The 20,497-nt window shown below is 36.7% G+C and overlaps 1 protein-coding gene across 1 annotated transcript in view; it reads left to right on the top strand.

Annotated features, from left to right (window-relative positions):
* TRDN (triadin) overlaps nucleotides 1-20,497 on the top strand; it is a 224,527-nt gene that overhangs the window by 145,390 nt on the left and 58,640 nt on the right. Inside the window, exons 22-30 of the mRNA XM_063153340.1 lie at nucleotides 4,942-5,049; nucleotides 6,872-6,952; nucleotides 7,633-7,656; nucleotides 9,219-9,269; nucleotides 9,772-9,822; nucleotides 11,292-11,351; nucleotides 14,833-14,883; nucleotides 16,689-16,739; nucleotides 17,304-17,354. Coding sequence (XP_063009410.1) covers nucleotides 4,942-5,049; nucleotides 6,872-6,952; nucleotides 7,633-7,656; nucleotides 9,219-9,269; nucleotides 9,772-9,822; nucleotides 11,292-11,351; nucleotides 14,833-14,883; nucleotides 16,689-16,739; nucleotides 17,304-17,354 — 528 coding nt within the window. The remainder of the gene's footprint in view (nucleotides 1-4,941; nucleotides 5,050-6,871; nucleotides 6,953-7,632; nucleotides 7,657-9,218; nucleotides 9,270-9,771; nucleotides 9,823-11,291; nucleotides 11,352-14,832; nucleotides 14,884-16,688; nucleotides 16,740-17,303; nucleotides 17,355-20,497) is intronic.

Genomic DNA, 20,497 nt, shown 5'->3' with positions numbered 1-20,497 from the left:
TACTAGCTCCAAATTGCCCTCAAGAACATTAATGATCTCAGTTGTAACTTAAACAAAAACAGAAAGTGGAACGTCAGGTTGCAAACTGCCCTTCACTCTTAGTGCATGTTTATTCATGTCAATGACCACCATACTTTTATAAGTATTCCCTTTCCGACAAATGAGGGAAAAGAAAAAGTTTTAGGAAGTTCATTTAATTAAGGACAAGTAGGAACAGTGGGTTTCCATCATATAATATAGGAATAATTCTGTTATTTCTGTTGTCAAAAGAACAGTCTCACAACTGGAAGTGTTGGCCTCAGCCGTCTTAGTTTTACCATAGGATCAACCTAATACTGAACCTGAAATTGTTCCCCAGTGTCTAAGTTGTCTAAGACAACTTTGTTTTATTCTGCATTAAATAAAAATGAGCTGATTTTAGCTCTGGGGAAATTGTTGATTTCTTAAAAATTTCTTGTTAGGACGTCATCTAAATTTAACTTTATGTTGCTAATTTTGAAACTCAAACACAGCCTGTACTCCAGAGGGAAAATCATATTTATATGAAAATGTTACAGCTGTTCCTTCTGCTACTTAGTAAAAATCACAAAGGAATGCTGTTATTTTCTTCTATATTATTTTGTGATGCAGACAAATTCTGGTAGTGTTTAATTGTAATCATGTAGTCATGTTGAACCTTTCTTTAAGTCTGAAGGAAGTCATAAATATCAAATTCATATTTCTTTGTTCTACATGGTTGCTATTTCTTTGTTTGTTTCTCATTTTTCTGCTGTTAGTCCTTAGAGACTTAGCAGCTCTCTGGACACAATGTAGTTTTCAATATTCAGTAGGTTTTGGCAAATGTAAATTTTTTTAAGCATATTCTTGGAAAGCAAACAATTCTGTTCTGAATAAAAGCCAGGCTTTTGATGAAATTCTCTTCTTTTTTAATTAAACAAAATTAATCTGCTGGCATAAAAGGAGTTCTGGGCCATTCCCATCGACTTTTACCTTTTATGAACTATCAAACTAACATGGACGTTTCTTGCATTTTTTCAAGAGCTACTATAGCATGAATTTTTTTTATTTCTCCATGTAACAGAGCAGTTCCTAAACCATAACATACACTTCTTAGGTTAATGATTTCTTGATTTTTGTGATGCCACAATGAGGAGCCTCTGGCCTCGGGGTTCAGTGAGTGAAATGTTTTTTGTTTCCAGTGGGAATGATTTCTTTCAGTCTTCCATCACACTGAGCAAATATCTCAAAATAGCTTTAAAATCAGTGACATTTTAGAATGCATATTTTTGATGTGGATGCTAGTTATGCAACCTGTCTCTTTTGGTATAAAAATATTCTGACAAATTTGATTATAGCCTACAACTATTGAGACTGTACAAATATTTGACTGATGAATTGCTCTCCTGGCCACTCTCAGCATAAAACAATATTTGCTGAATTGTCTCTCATTTGTTTCCTAAGAGCTTATGATTTAATCAGAGAAACAATTATAAAGTAAATTTCCCATTTGATCTATATTATGCCAAATTGTCAAGAATTTTGCTGAGAAATGACAAAATATATGTGGGAGTATTACTCTATTTATTTAATCTATTTTTTGAAACTATGTTTTACTGAAAATATCGATCCCTGATGAATTCCTGATTTTACCTTCATTTTATTTTGTGTTTTTTCATGCAGGAGTTTTTGTGGTTTGGGAGTTTGGTTTGGGATGGGGGGGTTGTATGTCATGATTTTTTTAATGTCTGCCATTCTACAGAGGAGAAAATCATAATGCATTACAACAATCATATTACCTAAGTCATATGGCTAAAAGATCAGCTTTTCAAATAGAGAATAGTTGGAACAGAATTATTTTTTCACAAGGAGATAATCTTTCAGGCTGCCATTTAGAAGTGACAAGAACTTTAAAAATGCCCAGTGGAAGGGATGGCTCTTGACCTACTCAGAAAACTTGTCTCTGTTTTGATAGAAACAGAGAAAACCAGACCTTCTGAATCTTATTCCAAACACTGACTCTACATGGATGGGCTTCCTGTTTATGGAAGGGCTTCCTGTTTATGGATGGGCTTCCTGTTTCAAAGTGACAACTCTTACCTTGATGACAAAAGACCTCTCAGCATCACCAAAGTAGCTCATGCCTCTCTTCTGAAAAAGCCAAGGGAATAACAGAATGTCCTGTTTGTCATCCCAGAAACTGCTCCGCCATGTCTAGATTATGTTACTTGGCAGTTCCCAAAAGTTACTGGAGCTCTGTTCTGTCTGAGCAAATTCTCCTTTTACAAGCACTCACTCACTCATGCAAGTGGTGTTGCCTTACTGAATGCAAGGCTAACCAGAATACTGTTAATATATCTATAACTGGTTGTTAGAGCAGCCTTGATGTTTCTCAAGGATGGATGGTTCCTTCATGATCACCACACTCGTGGTCTACCGTCACCACTTTCATTTGATGACTAAACACCTGATTTTCTCAGAAAGTTGCATGCATTTCAGTATCCAGAAAAAAAAATACTTTTATTCCATTAAAATGGAATAAAAGTATTTATGTGATGTGAGCAGGTGAAAAAATTTACAGAAGTTTTACAAACCAAAACTGTTTCATTCCAGCTAAAAAGGATAAAAATGCCTTGAAGAAAACAATAGTTCTCAATAGCTCATTGAACTCTTGTCATAGCTGCTTTTGCAGTTTTAATGATAAAAATATATTTTGAAATGAGTATGGGACATGTTTCTCGTGTCCCTTTTCATATGTTTCTTTCCATATTCAAATAGGCTTATTCTTCAAGATACTGACCACTTCAGTAAGCATTTTAGAAGCACTGTGATATTGATTTACTCAAAGGCAGGGCTCACTGCTTAGATTCATCTTGGCTTGTCCGAGTCTAGTTCATGGTTAGTATAAATAATACTGCTGATCGAGGCCCAGGTACTATGGATGATAATAGCAGAGGTCTACAATAAATATTAAGGGTATTTGGTTCTTTTTGGCTTTCTCTGTGTCCACGAACAACAATTAAAAATTAGGTACTTGGATAGAAATGGAATACTCTCTTTTTTTTTTTTTTGAGTATTGAGTCAGACATATTTTAAACCTAGATTTTATTTTCAGGAAAATGGAAGATTAGCTTTAATAAAATGAGTTCCCTGAGGTAACCAAGGTGCAGAAGTGCAATATTGCACTGTTTACGTGGAGCTTGCTCACAAACACCTGCTCACATCACAAGGGAATATTTGATGCCTGTGAGTGGGTTCGTCCCACTCAAGATGAAACAGTTCATCTATCGATCCCTGACTTCTCACTGAATCTCAGGGTCAGGGAATCTGGGATCAGAGGATCATTCCTTTGGCCCCCAGCCCACCAGCAGACATTGAAGACAGGCCATAGCTTATTAACTGAGCTGATCTGCTTGAGCCATCATGCCCAGCAGCTCCAGAATGCTCTTGAAAGGATGTCCTGGTGGCTCCCCTGGGGCCAGACTTGCAGTCCAGGCAGCAGGGAAGCAGTGAGCACACATGGAGGCACTTCATAGGTCCTTTGAATTCCCTGCCTTTCCCAGCATAAATAGTGATAACAGAACATGACCCTCAGAATTTAATTTGACTCTAAAAGCCAGACTTTTAATTTTCAGCTGTGATTCGTTCTAATAAAATGACAGGGTGAAATAACAAACTGAGAGGTTGTTATATGTGCTCATGACCCTGAAGCTGCAGACATTTTCTATACTCATCACATGTAACTTAATTTTCACTGTCCATTTTACATCCTGACACTTATGCTAATTGTTTGTTCTTTAGAGTACTTTCAAGCAATGACAGTGAATCTTATTTTCTTAATGCCACATTTTTTGTCTCAACCACTGTAAGATGATAGCCTTTTAAATTAAAGCAAGGTTTTTTATTTAGCATAATAGTTATAAATTATGGCTAAATAAGCGTAGTTTCACAGAAATGAAGTATTGGAAGTGCCATTTAGAGCTAAACATGTATATTTATAGATTTACAATATTTAACCCCAAATAACTAAATGAAATGAGAAATATATAGGTTGTCCTAAAGATATAATCTTGTATATCACCAAACCTGCAGTGTAAATTGTCAGAAACTATGAAAAATACCCATATTTCTGTGAACAAAGTCTAACGGTACCTCTTCTTGCACCACCTTTTCTTAGATAGTTTCATCCTTAATATCCCATCTCCCAAGATATGTAAATGAATTTAAAAACTGTGCTTGCCAACCTTGTGAAGAAGCAGTTGAATGTGTCCATGCATCCTGACCTGCACTGTTACAGCTGCTTCCCCTGGTGTCAGTAAAGGTTAAGCAGCCCTGCTGCACAAGTGGTCTGGTTCACACTTCTTGCTTGCCCAGAGAAATCTCAGTATTCAGAAGGATCAAGTCAGGTGCCGTAACATACAGCCCATCTGTGGCCTGCCACCTTCACTGAATCCAACCACGTGCTTTAAGCTGAGAATATGGGGCAATGTTTTGCTGTGTCAGAGGTGCAGAGTGGAGGTTTCTGCTGGTGCAAACAGAAAGCCATGCTTGCTTGGGGGTGGAGGTGCTTTGATCTCCTCTCTGTTACAAAATATGTGCTGCAGTTTCGCCCCTATTTCACCTGACATCACAGAATCGTGTCATGGTTTGGGTTGGAAGGAACCTTAAAGACCATCTAGTTCCAAGCCCCCTGCACTGGGCAGCCACAACTTCTGCTTGATCAGACCTACTATTTTCAGAAAGAAAATTAAAAAACAATCACTCTTCTTTCAGACAAATAAGAAATATCTATTATGTGCTCATATCTTTGGGGGGAATCTCATGATTGGAAATCTTTGAAATATTTTGACTCAAAATAATGTGTAAGCATTTAAGAAGAGCTTTGTCTGATATAGCAACAGCTCTGATTAGAAATCTTACTTAAAATGTATCTTTTATTTGCAGCAGGACTTGAGAAAAAAGAAGGAAAAGCAACTAAGGCAGCAGTGCAAGGTAAAAAGAAAATAAAACGTGTTGGCGTTATCTCTCTTAAAACACAATGGCACAGAAACAGTAACCTCAGATTCAGAGCTGGATGACAGCAACCTTTAAATCCATTGGTTCACCAGTATTTTTTCAGAGTTCTGCTGCATTTGTCAGAGCAACAGGGAATTTCCATTATAAAACTGGCTTTGTCCCACAAAACTACCACCCCAGCCAAAAGCTTCAGGTAGATGGCTGCCCGCTTCAGATGAAAGATTCTGTGCTGGCACTTAGTGTCCCACTGATCTTGCAAGAGTCTTCCTGCCCCTGTAGCTTGGACAGGGATCAGCCTTTGCTACTCAGTCTGAGAGAGTAACTTTCAATGATGCAAGATGGCAGAGGCTCTCCAAAGTCAGCTGAGCCGCCCTTCTTGTTCCAGATGAAACATCAGCCCCTTGAAGAGTCACAAAGGTCCCCTGCAGAGAATCTCAAAAACTTTTGAGACCAGACCTTGTAGAAATTTTTCACAAAAATCTTAGGATTGGTATGGATAAGGCATGAGTGGGAATGTCTGAGTGGGAACACCAGAAGAAAGGCTGCAAGAACCAGGTGTGGATGGCACATAGTTCAGAGGGGCACAAAGTCTGTATCCAGTGTCCCAAGCCAACAACAGCAGGAATACCAAGGAATGGTCTACACAAAGGCCAAAACAAAACTTAAGCCACCAACTCAAGTGAACCCAAAAAGAGAAGGATTGATACCATAAACCATCTGAAGATGTGTCTTTTCCTATTATTTGCATTTCTATTATTTATTTTTGTTATTATTACCTTCAGCATTATATCCTGCATACTTGCTTCTTGTACACTTGTTAAACACAATCCATTCTTTTTTAGGTTAGTATGGTAAGAAGCAAAGTAATAAAAAGGGTGTCTAAATCCCCAAAGCTTATCAGCTTATCAGCTCAGGCTTCCTTTATGTTATTGAGGTGATTTTTATACTTCGTCATGCTCAAATTGGCAGCTAGAGCCCTGATGATGAACTTGCCAGTAACCATTAATATAAGGTGTAAAACTTGTTTACTGGTGTAGTTTTGGTCAGTCGAGCTATTATCCCTTCCTTTTCTTCAGTTGCTCAGCTTTAGCTTTACTCAGAATTACTGAAGCCAGCACAGACACCCTGCAGCAGCTGTCAGCTGCTTGGTAGTTGTCATGGAAAATATTATAATTAGGTGGGCCTTGGCCTAGATTTCAGGCATTGTTAGGCTGGGTATCTTCACATAATTTTCCATTGCCACACAAGGCCTTCTTCAGATATCTATGCTTCTTCCCCTCTTTTTGTCTGTCTCAGGCAGCAATGAGGTGTGTGGCTGCTGTAAGATTTATCCTTTCTACAATGTACCACCACTAGCTGGGATTTTTTCTGCCAAACATTTTAACTGTGCCATAAAGAGCACAGACTGAACAGTACAGGCTATAGATACACATGGCTGGCATGGAGCAGGGTTTTCTAAAACACGGGTTGTGATACCCAAGGAACTCAAAAGGGGGGCAAACTGTTTCCCATGACAGCAGTCAGCAGCAGCAGCAGCACTGTCTCCCCATGCCAGCACTATCTGGTGTCTCCAAGTCAAAGAAATAAGAGCAAAATATAATGTCTGTCACAACTATTTCTGCAGCTACCTCCACCCCACTGCAACAACTTCCCAGTGCTGGCAGCAGCTCAGTTCCTCTGATGCACAGAAGCGAGCACAAACACTTTTACACAGCAATTCCGTCTACTTCTCATTTCTGAACCTTATATGTATGGAGCTCCTGCCAACACATTGATCACCCAAAGACAAACAAGCCAAAAAAAAAAAAAAATTTCTGCATGCTTTTTTAATATTACTATGTACTTATATTGTTCAAAGAATTTGCATCAGAAAACACATCAGAAAGTGGAGGGATTCGGTCCTGGTCAAAATTGGGACTTGCAATCTACAAAAAAGAGTGTAAGACTTGCAGGAAAATCTACAGTGTTGTAGGCTGGATGTACTTAGCAACCAGGACATAACTTCATTGTTCCAAAAAAAGGTTTTAGTGATTATCGCAACTTTGTCCTCAAACTCCGACATCTGGAAATGGGCTGAAGGATTGTAGCAACATCTCAGTTCAATGGTCCTCTGTTAGCTTTAAAGCAAAACTACAGGTAGTATTTTAACTGTTAGAAGATGAGCAAGAAGCCACTTAACTTTAATTCTTTGATCTATTTGTTTGAAAAATGTCATGAGCAAATATCAGATGGTTTCCAGCAAGTTAATGCCTGCTACTGAGAATTAATATTTAAAAGAGATGATAAAAAGGGTTGGTTTTTTGGTTTTTTTTCTGGTGGTATCCAATAGTACTAAGAAAGGAGACTTGCCATCAGTTAAAAAAGATCATATCAGACTAGGGGGTGTCATGTTCTTTGCACATGTATGAAAGGCAATAGGTGGGAATCATGACCTTTATTCACATATTCTGTCAAGACACAGTGGAGGTTCAAGATATATTAAAGCACTTAGGGTGAACACGCATTTAAATACATTTTCATTGGTTGATTATATTTTAAAAAATTTCCCATATGAACATGTATTCTAACATTTCCTTTTTCTTTTTTCTTTTCACTTTTCTTTCCCCTCTCTTTCTCCAGATAAACCAAAGATGAAACAAGGAAGTAAGCTATAATTTCACTTATGAAAGTAACATCTTCCACAAGAGTTTGGGTAACTGTGCTCTTAATAATGGAGCTGTACAACAGCTTTAATTTCTCACTGATTGGCTTCTGAAAGTAGAGCCTTTATGTTATGCTTTAAATTACTTATTTTGGCTGGAGCTCTGTCTTCAGCTGTCTTCTTTTTTTTGTAGACACTATTGCACTGAACATGAAACCTTTTGGGAATTTTTCATTATGCACAAGCACAGAAGAAAATATTTTTCAGTCTTTCCACCGAATTTTATTTCTCTTTGCAGAGTCTTCTGTGATTAACTTAATATTTAAAAATTGGAATTATTTTTTTATTAGGACTATGAATATTTCTGAATATGTCCGCCAAATATGGCTACAGATATCTGCAGTAAATTGTGTATTTTTTCATTCTGAAAATAAGGGACTGAATAATAAATTGGTGAGCACAAAACATGAAGGTCAAAGCAGGAGAGCAGGAGTAGTTTCTGAAGCAGTCAGTCTGAAGTGTAATGAGGAATAGAAGAGACAACTTTATTTCACTAAAATTGCATTTTTGACCTTGTTCAACAGATTTCTTTCCCAAGTCTTCTCTTTTAAAAATTACATTGTATGGAAGTATCTAGTATTTCCTTTTTAGAAACACAATGTAGAAGGAGAAAAATAATGAAAAATTTATCTCTTGACATCAGTCCCAACAGAAGAGGTCTTTCAATGTCAACAGCAAATTAGATTTTTCCACTTGATGGTTATTTCTACCATAAATAAAAACTTATTATTTATGGATTCCTTCAATTCAGATTCCCCAGCACCTCAGTTTGTCTTAGTCACAGACAAATACTAAGCCATGAACAAGAAGCTTTATTGATATCATGATAAATTGCTATTTAGACTGCTACACAGTCTATGCTTTTATAATAAAAGAGACAATTTGTGAACTGTGTGTCATTAAGGCAGTAAACAGTTTCCACTAAAACTACCTACTGTAGCTTATACAATTTTCATATCTATCTACTAAACACAACCTCCACCTCCTAAACACAAACTCCTCCTCATCAAGAGTCTTGACTTCTTATCCTATGTTTAATATATCCTGGCGCTGAATTGCTGCTGAGTGTTTCAATAGAAGGAATTTTTGTTTCATATGTGGTGGAGAACCTAGTATTTTTAGTTTTCCCAGAAACCACCTATCAGAATTTCTCAGATGACATGTATAAAACAGTTTAACTATCAGTTACATTACTTTAAATGCAGGAAGTCAAAATCCAAGTCTCTGATCTTTTTATAAAAAGAAGACCCTTGGCCTTGCTCAGCAAAAATGAGCAATCCCAGTCAGCTCCAATGAGACAAATTTGACAAAGCATCAGTTTTGACCTTTCTGGTTAAGAGCACTGAAAAGAGCACTGTCCTCGTCTCATACTAAGCTGAAGTTTGCAAATTTTATTATTAAATCTATAATAGTTGATCAATAAAACACATTTTGTGGACTGAACTTTCTGAATGATACCTGGTGAATTTTATTCACTTTATTGGTGTGACTAATTCTTTTACAGATCCTGGAAAAGACAAAGAATTGAAATCTCCAGCTGCCATGAAAAATAAAGGTAACATGGCAAGACGAATTTGTATATAACGAAGATCTATGTGCATCCAAAAGAAAAAAACCTTGGAATGCATTGCCATTTTGGTTTTTAAAGTATTGTTTAGTAAGGAATTTATAACCATTATACTATTTCAGTAAATTTACTATGAAACTTAATTGGCATTACCTGAATTAGAAGTGCAAAGAGTGCACTGTTTACACTAGTTATGAAAAAAATTTAGTTGTCTAAACCCAGAATTTAGGAACACTTGTTAACAGTTATTATGAGCTGCAAAGTGAAATAAGTTTTGAGTGATCTTCATTCTTTCTTCAAATTTAAGAAAGTTTGTGGTTTCACTTTGTGAGCATGTTAAAACTGATGAATATTAATTTTGTGCTACACATTTAATTGGCATCTTGTGTCAGCTAGAAACCACTGATTATTCCATCAATCATTGTCCTAGCAGCATTTGATGTTAACCATTTAACACTCTAGCTTGAAAATTAATACATTTTTTTTACAGAACATGCTAAAGTAAAGGAAGGGAAGAATCCTACATCTTTAAAAGAAAAAGGTAAGAATACATAATAAAATATAGGCTGTGCTAAAACCACACAAAGTAGAATGAAGATGCTAATTTTTTTAACAATCATTAGCAGTCTTTCTCATTACAAATCTTAACCAATCATAATTTAATTAGTTAAAATATTTTGTAGCATCTATAGCATTAAAAAGGCGGAGGGAATATAAATAGAATATATCAATACAATTAAAATTCAGAGTTCTCAAAATTAATTAAATCAATATAATTAATAACTCTGTAATAGTTAAGTACCTTGTAAAGAAGTTCTGAACAATGCTAAGTCTTTAATAGGGGCCAGTTAAGAAATTTTGAACTGAATCACAAATGTGTGAACTAAATAAGAAGTAAGGTTTATGAGCACATGAGTGGGAAACATGCCTTCTATACTCTCTAAAAGTTAGAGCTAAAACCCCAGAGCTTCATCCAGTCAACCATCTGCAACATGAGAGCTGGTCTGAATCTTTCTTGCATTCCTTATCTTTTTTTTTTTTTGGCAATTTGATCAGAGTAGATGGTTAATGCAGTTAAGTTTCCTTTCATCAATTGTTTTATTGGGTGCTTTTTACACATTTTATTTCTTCTCTCCTTTCTAGAAGTAACTTTATTTGGAAGAAGTTGCTTATGGATAAGTCTTATTTGACATCTTCAGAATAAAAAGATTTACCATATATATAGTCAAGTTAATATTTATTCTAAGTTATAGTCTATAACTATCACAAGCCTATCACTATATATAGATAGATATGGTCTGCAATATATAGACTTTAATATATAGCTATTTCAAGTTATAGTCACTCCATGTGATTTCAAAGAAAGAACTGAAGGAGGAGATCAATTCAAGTAGAAAGATGACAAAAACATATACAGGAAAGGAGGAATAATTTATTGCTAGATATATTTTCAAAATCCTAGAAGCTATGTTCATTCAGTTAATTCTTTGTTCAAAAATTTGAATTAAATTATGGCAATCTGCAAATTGTCTTGGTGCATATATTTGTGTGTGTTCTACTCCTGATGTACACATGCTTCATTTAAACAGGCTTAGTTACCTGCACCAGAACTGTATATCCAAACTCTATGGAGTCCTATGGCCCTCCCCAAAGACTGCCTATAATCTGTGTCTGCCTGATGGTGTTGTGATGGAAAATTTAAAGAAGCACTTGAGTGACAACTCTTCCCCCTCTATCCCTGCATGGAGCATGTGTATTCAGCCTGCTTCTCCTTTCAAAGGATTACAGCGAGGCAGGGAGAGGAGAGAAAAAGAGAGAAGACCCAAAACTTTTTTCTCTTTGATAAGAGTTTCTTTAGAGCAAATGGATAGTGGTTTGCCAGCACTGAAAAATTTTCCATAGTGTGTCCTTTGTTGAGAGTGGCCACATCACTGCTTTTTTGTCTCCTATGCTCCTGTTTAACTTATCAGCAACTTCAATTACTAAGTTATTAGTAATTAGTCATTACAGGTCCTTCTAACATGACAAAGGAGGCAAGATTTTCTCCGCCCAGCCTTCAGAAAAGAGCAGGTAGGAATTTCTTTTAAATGTCAATACAGCTGAAAACTTGCTGCTGAATGTATCTGCAAAGACATCACAGGCTCCTGACCCCCTGCAGTAGCACTGATATCCAGCCCAACTGAGCCTGTCCTTCAGATGCTGAGAGCTCTTGCTGATGCAGCCATCACTGTTTCCCATAATAGGCATCAAACTGGCAAAATTCTGTGCCTGTGCCTAAAAACAAGGATGCTGATTAGTGAGCTGTAGAGCTCAGTTGAAAATATATCAACATCAAAGACTATAGGGACAACTTATAAAGCTGTGGGGAGAAACTTCTACAAACCTTGGTGCCTTTCTTAGTTGTGTATTTTCTTATTGCATTACGGATCACTCTACTGCATAAACATATATTTCACATTATTTGTTCCCCATTTCAGTAATCATATCTGCCCAAACTGTGGTTCATAAATTAATCAAAGCCTATTTGTGTGTCATTCCTTCCCCTCTCCACCACCTCTTCAAGCCTCATGAGTGGGCCTCTATAAATGTTTTTGACCAGGTCACTGGGGACTTTTTTTTACCCTTTGGGACTTGGTGTTTTACAATTTTTTTCTTAAAGTGGATCTTTCTGGAAAATAAAAATATATCAAAGGACACAGGAAATTAAGGATTTTTAAGACTGCATATACTTCCTATTTATGTATCTTGGAATTTTGTTACTATTCATGTAAACAAAATAAAGGAACACTTCTAGGTGAAGTGTTAAATACTCGTGGTGATTAATGTGTGTCTGGCACCTTATGCAATAAAGGAGCTATCATCACACATCATTCCCTTTGAAGGATGGGCTAAGTTTGAATGAACACAGATTATGTCCAGACCAAAAATCTTATCCTAAAGCAGGCTATATTTCATAAACTGAAGCATAGTGGTTTTATTTAAAGAAGAAAGAGGAAAATTAAATCCCTGAATTTGGAGTTGTTGCTGGGATACTTTATAGATCATAACCCTACAAAGTTACTTTATCTATTTTATGAGGTGAATAAAATGTCTTCAGTCCTGGAGCCTAATTTTATTGAGAGTAGTTAAAGAGAACAGTGGAATAGTACGTTTTCCACTTCTTAGTGATACAGGACACCTCAGGACTCTGTCTGAATTTATAACTAGCTTTTCAGCTCTTCCCTGCAGTAAAGAGTAAAGAAGCCTATTTATACTCACAAATATAGAAACTGATTTTCTGTTGACATAAGCATATTCAAATAACTTGAGGCCAATGAAACTCTAAGTTATAATTTGCCACGTGGTTTTTGGTAGGTATGTTACCCAGATAACCAGAGTAGAAGTTCATTCATTCAGAGGGTGTAACAGTGGCACTAAAAGTTTGTAATATTTAATATACAACTCTTCATTGGTTTTTTCTAAGATATTTGCATTGTGCTGAGTTATTGACAGCATCTATCCTGTATAGATAACATAAATTCCTTCTCACCCTGTGTTCTGTGATTTATTTTCCAAACAAATGCCCTTTTTCCTTCTTCCTTTCTTTTGACATGTTTTGGGATATCTTTGAATATTTCCTTATGTCAGCTATGAGTGGATAAAAAACCTATTTATTTTCATAAACAGATTGATAGGGGAAATAATTCAATAGTGTGCATTTCTTTCTTGCCATATATATTATAGTATACTGTCATTAAAGAAACAAATGAGCTGATTTGTACTTGCTATGCAATACTTACACTTCCTTTAAAACAAATATAACATGAAATATTATCTTGCCTGTGGCATTTTTTTTCTTAACTTGTAATATTTTTTTCCCCTTAAAAATGGAGTTATATCATGAACAGTAGCAGTTCACATTTCTGTCTATATCTATTTATTTATCTGCCATTGTCATTTGCATGAGAACTATATCTTTATCCTGAGGATATCGCACACTGCTGCTACTTCATCATTCTATACCATCTTCCTAACCTGACCCAGGTTCAACCCCGGAGTAGAATGTGGGAGGAAAGCATTATGGTGAAAGCTGACTTTAATCCAGCTTTATGTTTTTCCCCTGCTGGGATCAGCAATAAAGTGGTCATTTCAGAGCAGAAGTTTGATAAGTCCTCAGTAAGTACATGTTTAAACTTCTGAAAATGAAAACCTGCTCCCTGGAAGAAAAGCAGAACTGGTGATCTCAGTATCCTCGGCTCAGAGGGTGGGGAACTTGGTGCAGCATGTAACGTGTCCTGCACTGAGAGTTGCATCCAAAAGTTGTAAGGCTCAAAAGTGCTGAACCTTCTTTAGGAGCTACATATTATAGGAAATCTAAGGGAGATCTGCTACATGGATGGCAACAAAACCCACCATGGGTATGTGGCACAAAACCCACAAGGCCAAAGATTTGTGCTGTGGCTGCAAGGGTGGCTGCTGATCACTGAGATCACCAGTGTGCCCAGAGTGAGGCAGCTGTTCCCTCAAGCCTTTTCATATATCCAATATAGAGGCTAATTCAAAGGGTTTCAGGCTTCACACTGGAAGTTTTCTCTCAGTCCCCTGAAGAAGAATCCACCTGCTGCTGTGAAGATCAGGCTCCTAATTTCACAACCTATCCCTGTGCAATGTGGTTTCTCTACCAGCTTTAGCCACCCTGGAAGTGGGGGCTGAAGCTGGTGGAGAAACCAAAGCTGTTTTTTTCTGTTACAACTCACACTTAAATCCAGATGGATAAGTGGGATCACTTCCTGGTACCATGGTAGCCAGGAGGATGTTCAGAGTTAAAATTATTTTTTAAAGAATCTTCTTTTAGCTTTTTCTGTTTTGCTGAAGATTTAGTTTACTGTCATTTGGAATAAATGGCATGGGTTTTTTCTATATGCTTAGGTGCTATATCCTGTCAGATGGAATGCAGTTGAGTCTATTTAGCATTCTGCAGGCTGTGATATTCTCTCACTCAAATAGCATACACTCAAAAGCCTATTAAATTATTTCTTCACTTTGGAAAAAACTATTTTCTCCTAATTTCCCTGATAAATACACTTAGGATGTCAAGAAACTGTTGCTTGAAAAAAAGAATATTTAAACATTAGTTGTTTACACAACATAGTGTATGCTTTTCCTGTGCTTGCTGACCCTGAATGCATATTCCCTGAAGGACTGAGGTAAAGATATATTCTTCAGAGGAAGAAAGCATAAACTGTCTTCATTAAGTTTTGGATAAGACCCAAAGAATTCCTAATCCTGTGTCATTGCTTGCTCATTTTCCTCGTCTTTCGAATTTCTCTCTTCTATGTGGTCTCTACAAACAGTCACCAAAAGCAATTTCTGTTCTTGCTTTTGCTACTAACTTTATTGCACCTTAAAAATATGAGACAGTCTCTAGAGAGTATATAAAAAGAGATCAAGCGTGCATCTATTTATGTTCACAATTTTGGTCTTGGTTTCTAAATATTTCTTGACTCATCTTTTAAATGTAGAAGGGTACTCCTGTCTTCTAAGTCTCTGAAACATAATTATCTTCCTACAGATCCCCTGAAGGTAAAAAATCTCAAGAATCCAGAGAGCATAAGAGAAAAAGGTAAGTGAAGAAATTAAGAAATCCAGACCTGAATATCACAACAGTTAGTCAGTCTAGAAAGAGCTCTTGAGTAGGTATATAGAAGTGTGGAAAACAAAACCCATCCTTGTTCCTGTTTAGATTATTTTAACCATGATATTGTTTTTAAAAATATTTTTGCTGTACAGACCCCAGTAGGATCCCTAGAAATCATCTGGGCTTCTTTTAAATGTGAATATTTGAATTAATGTCTTGGGGAAAATACTAAAATTTGCTTTTATACCATTTTTGGATGTTGGTTGTTCAAAAATGAGTTGTTTAAATCCCACAGTGGGAAAATTACTGAAGGGAACTAGACTGAATCTGGTCCATGTGGCTACAGCTCAGGAATGTGGGTGTCTGAGAATTAAACTGGCTGAGGCTACTGATGCATCCAGGTGTTTGAGGGTGACTGATAGGACAAATTTCTTTTCTTAATTTGTTGGCAATGTGGGCACATACATCTCTGTGTCTAATCCTTTCAGTTGCAAGACTGCTAACTGTTCACACAGGGGTCATGGGTTGCTTGATAGCATCTATTTGGAGCACACCTTATTTGTTGCAATGTGATGTGTATGGAACACTGTCTTTCTGTAGAGTACTAAAACAGCTGAAAAATTTAAATGAAACAGCAAAGGCTGTCCGTACTGTGCCTGGTTCCTGAGCTGGAGCAGCACATCTGAAGTCCAAATTGTTACAAAGTCCCCTTTTTTTGGAAACTGGAGATACTGGATGCAGTCCAGATTATGACTGCTGAATAGATATAGAACAAAATGACACAATTCTGCAAGGAATGTATTGTTCCTTGTAAAAATTGTAGGAAATGAAGCCAGGATGTCCCTTGTGGCTGAGAATTCTCCTCTATGCCACTGCTATCAGTCCCTGTGTCTCACCTGGACACCAAAAGAATATCATAGTTTTCCTTTATTTGTGGTTACCTAACAACTGAATTTTTGGGGGGCTTTTGGGGAATTTGGTTGGTTGCTTGGTTTGGTTTTTTTTGTCCCTGAGTTCTGCCTTGCCAGTTACTAGAAAGGGAGAACTAGAATTTCAGGTTTGATTTTTTTTTCTCATCTCCTTTAACACTTTGTCATATACTGAAGAAAAAAAAATTAAAGATACAATTAAGTCCCTGGACTATTCATTTTGACATAAAATATGTTAATGTACATTTGAAGGATGAGCACTGCTCTTCTTTTATAGCCAGTGTGCCTGTCATTTTAAAAGGCTATATATGCATAGGAAGTGAAATTCTGTTCACAGGCAATATCCATATGGCCTCTTCAATATTAAAAGAGTATTGGCATCCTGAATGAGTAGCTGGTCCTTTTGTCACTCCTGAATAAAAAACTCCCAGTTACCTTTGTCAGCAGCCTCTGGCTTTCAAGAGAAATATTCCTAATATTTCAATTATATCAATGCGGATTAGTTTTTATTTGGGTTCAGCAAAAGAAGAAATCATTGATGCCAACTGCTCTGTAGAATTTCTTTCTTCTTTTTAAGCAATTCTTCATTGCCTGCTTGAGAGAGGGCTCCACAGTTTCCTTAGAATTCAGAGAACTTAATGACATTTTGAAGGCATATTATTTTGCATATCCAAGACTAGAAAGATGAATGGATGACCTTGTTTTTTTTTGTCCTGTTCTTTATTTCCATGCTGTTAAATCTATTCAATTATCACATCTCTTTTGCTCTCCACATATCAAATTTTTTTACTTGTTTTCTATTCAAGTGTCATCTTATTTCCCTAACCTGACTTGTGATAAATGTTAAATGTTTCTTTCTAGAGACTGGAAAAAGAAAAGATGTGAAGCCTCCAACAGCCTTTAAGGAAAAAGGTAATGTCTTATAATTATGTGGCTGGCAAATAACAAGTCTTCTGCTGGTATCTCAGTGCGGTTTTGATATATTTTGAATTACAGGCTGTTGGCAAAAAGGGACCAAGCTTAGATTCTTCTCATTTAAAAGATCTGATATATTGAAAGGAGCAGTGTCTGACATGATTCAGAAATAATAAAGTCATACCACTTCTTATTGTGGTGTTCTTTAACTGCTGTCTGACCTGCACAGCCAACACTGCAGTGGGAGTGCTAGTCTGTTCTGAGTGAATTATAACACAGCTGCTGCTGAATGCTGAAGTGAATGCTGAAGCACAGGAATGAGGGTATAGTTTGACCTGCAGAAACTTTGCCAGAAAATTTAATGGGACTTATTTTTGGTTTGCTTTCAACTTTAGTTTGTGCCTTTTATTGAATTAAATGGAAATTCTAATTCTTAACACATCTCTTTTATGCATTTGGCTGATCTGGTGTTATGCACGTTTGTTACAGTACCAATGAGCACAGTGTATATTTATGTTGCTAATTTTCTTCTTTCATTTTTGTGTTTGATTTCTCTTTCAGACTCTTCAAAACGAAAAGAAATTAAGGCTTCAAATAATCCTAAGGAAAAAGGTAACAATCCCAAGTTGAACTGAACCTTAACCTAAGTTTCAGTTGAGAAAATAAATCTGTTGTTCAAGGTGTCACAAATTAAGTCCCAGTTTCTTTGGTTAGTTATTCCTGAATGTCCTTGAATGGCATCCTTTGCTGCTGAACATTTTTTTTACCTGATTGAACAAGTGACAGGTGCATATGAGGCTATACAAAGTTGTAGCCATGGTATTTTATAGTCTCTAAAGTCAAAAGGAATTAGTTTACTTTTTCTTGATTTTTGTCTTATTCTTTCTTTTTAAAATAGTCATTTCAGATTGCATTTTACTTCTTCTACATATTATTTGATTGCACTTTTCTCTCTTTTCTTATATTGAAATATCAGCACTAACTATCAAATAAAAATCAATAACAATTTATAGTACATCTCAAATACTAGACATATTTAGACACTGTAATTATAATTAACCAACTATGTTTAGGTTTATTTATTCATATCAAATAAATTCAAACAAAATTTAGTTTACTTTTATCCTTTTTGCATATGGACTAAATCCACTTTTTCATTATTAAACAGTTGTTCAAGTAAACTGTGTAAATAATGGATAATAGGGATAAAAATATGTAAAAACTTGTTAGCTAATAACAGTCATTTGAGTCATGGAAATGTAGTAGTCTATTTTAAAATCTTCCAGTCAGTTTTGAAAACTGTTTCAGATAATTGAATAATACTGCTTCCTATCTTTAGAGCTTCCCTAAGGAATGCTAGAAGTATTGAGGTAATATTTTCTCTGACAAAGTTATGAAAGACAACATTCACAAGTTTTTAAGTGCAGCTATTTCACCTAGAGTATAGCAGACTAGCAGACATCAGCTATTACTTTGCATTGTTGCATAGTACTGATTTAAAGTAAAGGCTTAAGTGCTACCAGAAAAAAAAGTGCTATTGAGAGTAGCCCTGTCAAGAAGGACTTGGGGGTGCTGCTGAATAAGAGGCTGGACATGAGCCACCAATATGCTCCTGCAGGCAAGAGAGGCAATTGTTTTCTGCGCTGCATCAAAAGCAGTGTGGCCAGCAGGTCACAGGAGGCAATTCTTTCCCTCTGGTGTAGTGCTGCGTCCAGCTCTTGGGTCCCCAGCACAGAAAGAACATGGACCTGTTGAAATCCAGAGGAAGCCACCAAGATAATTAGAGGGATAGAACACCTCTCCTATGAGGAAAAGTTGAGCAAATTCGGTTTCTTCAGGCTGGAGCAGAGAAGGCTTTGGTGTGACCTAATTGCGGCCTTCCAGTACCAGACAGGAGTCTTCAAGGTGGATGGAATGAGACTATTTACAAGAACATGTAGTGACAGGACAAGGGAGGATGGCTTCAAACAGAAGGAAAGTAGGTTTAGATTAGATATGGGAGAAATTTGACTGTGAGGTTGGTGAATAGGTTGCCTAGAGAAGTTGTGCATCTACCCCGGAGGTGTTCAAGGCCAGGTCAGATGGGACTCTGATTTATGTGGCTGAGTCCAAGATGTCCCTGCTGCCATGCGAGGTTATCTTTAAGGTTCCTTCCAACCCAAACCATTTTATATTTCTATGAAAATGAACTTAGGGCTTAAATAGTTTGAAACTCCTTGTAGTAGTCCAAGTAGTGTATCAGCTCTAGTGGAGTGTGATAGCCCTGGGTTTACACAGCTTTTACCAGCTTCCCAAGCGAGATGAGCAGTACTCATTCAGTTATTCCTACTGCATTGCATACAGCCTTGTATGTCATCTATGGATGTACCTGATGCCTTGCACAGCGCGCTGAGAAAAAATGATGTCTCACACCTGAGACAGCATTTCTCTTTGACTCTAGCTGACTCTATAAGAACTTAAAATACTTGGATTAGATTCTGTCAGACACACAATTGGGCCAACTGCCTGCTAAGTCTTGTGTATCTTAGGTCTGCCCAGTGAGCAGGACTATAGATCCTTCAGGGCCCTGAAGCAGGACTGCAACAGAAAAGTTGAGTAGGAAAGTTGAGCTTGAGTGGGAACATCTCAGGTTGCATGCTCTTACATAATGACACCACTATATGTCAACAATAGGATTCAGTAATTTGCTAGTCTTCAAAGTTCATGACACAGTAAATCTTATACAATCTTCCTTTGGAGGCAGTTCAGCTCAGTGGCTGCAGGTTTTTAAAAGTTGTTTATGTCTTCTCGGTTTCATGAGACAGATATGCTATTTCCTAGTTTCTGGGATTCAAAGAAGTACAACATTTCCAACAGCAAATACAACTAACTCAGTGACACTGAATATGCATGACAAGACATTGACATTTTGTCAGAAGAGTGTAACCCCAAAGCGTAAAGTGGCTTTAAGCATTCATGTGGGATGCTGCGCATCACTAACCCTCCCTTTCTTAACAATGATAAGTGACATGTCACATACATCTGGCAGACAGTTTGAGAAAAGCCTCTCTGGAAAAAAGTATTCCAGAAATTTTTTGGCCATTGCCCTGTAACCAAGTGTGAGCAGGAGGTCACTTTTATGCGTGCTGTATTTTTTAGCCAACTGAGAGTTCATGGGGCGCTTCCTCAGAGGACATCTCAGGTTAAACTAGCCAACCAAAAATGCCTTGAGAAATAACAGTGTTTGGATTAGCACTTGCTACTTTACAGAAATATGTCAAGTCCCGTGTAAATTACAGTAACAGAAGTGGCCCCTTTGTTATGATAAGTACATTGCTGAAATGTGAAAATCAAATTCACAGAAGTTCAATGTAGAATTATAATATAAAATAGAGAACTAATAATAGAGAACTGAAATGTAAGGTAGATAGATTTGGTATACAAAAATCTCAATATCAGCCTGTTCAAATGACCCATCCATTACAGAACATCATTGCTTCACACTGTCAGTAAGAAATACTTCAAGAAAATGCCAGAGCTTTAAAAGTCAGACTAACATAATGACATATTTTTAACCAAGACTGAGTCATAATGGCAGGTATAAAATTCCCATTTAAAGTCAGAACTTCTCTGTAAATATTCTTCAATAGACACTAGAAAATAAGAAAAAAAGAACAGAAGTAGCATAATATGAATGAACACCAAATTAGAAAAGGGAATTGAAATTTTAATTCCAAAAAGTAGGTTACATAAAAGTAAGGTATGTTTCGTGGCAA

Source organism: Melospiza melodia, chromosome 3 (assembly GCF_035770615.1).
Source record: "Melospiza melodia melodia isolate bMelMel2 chromosome 3, bMelMel2.pri, whole genome shotgun sequence".
Classification (NCBI taxonomy): Eukaryota; Metazoa; Chordata; class Aves; order Passeriformes; family Passerellidae; genus Melospiza; species Melospiza melodia.
Note: the sequence above shows the minus strand (reverse complement) of the source record. Positions and strands in the feature narration are given on the sequence as shown.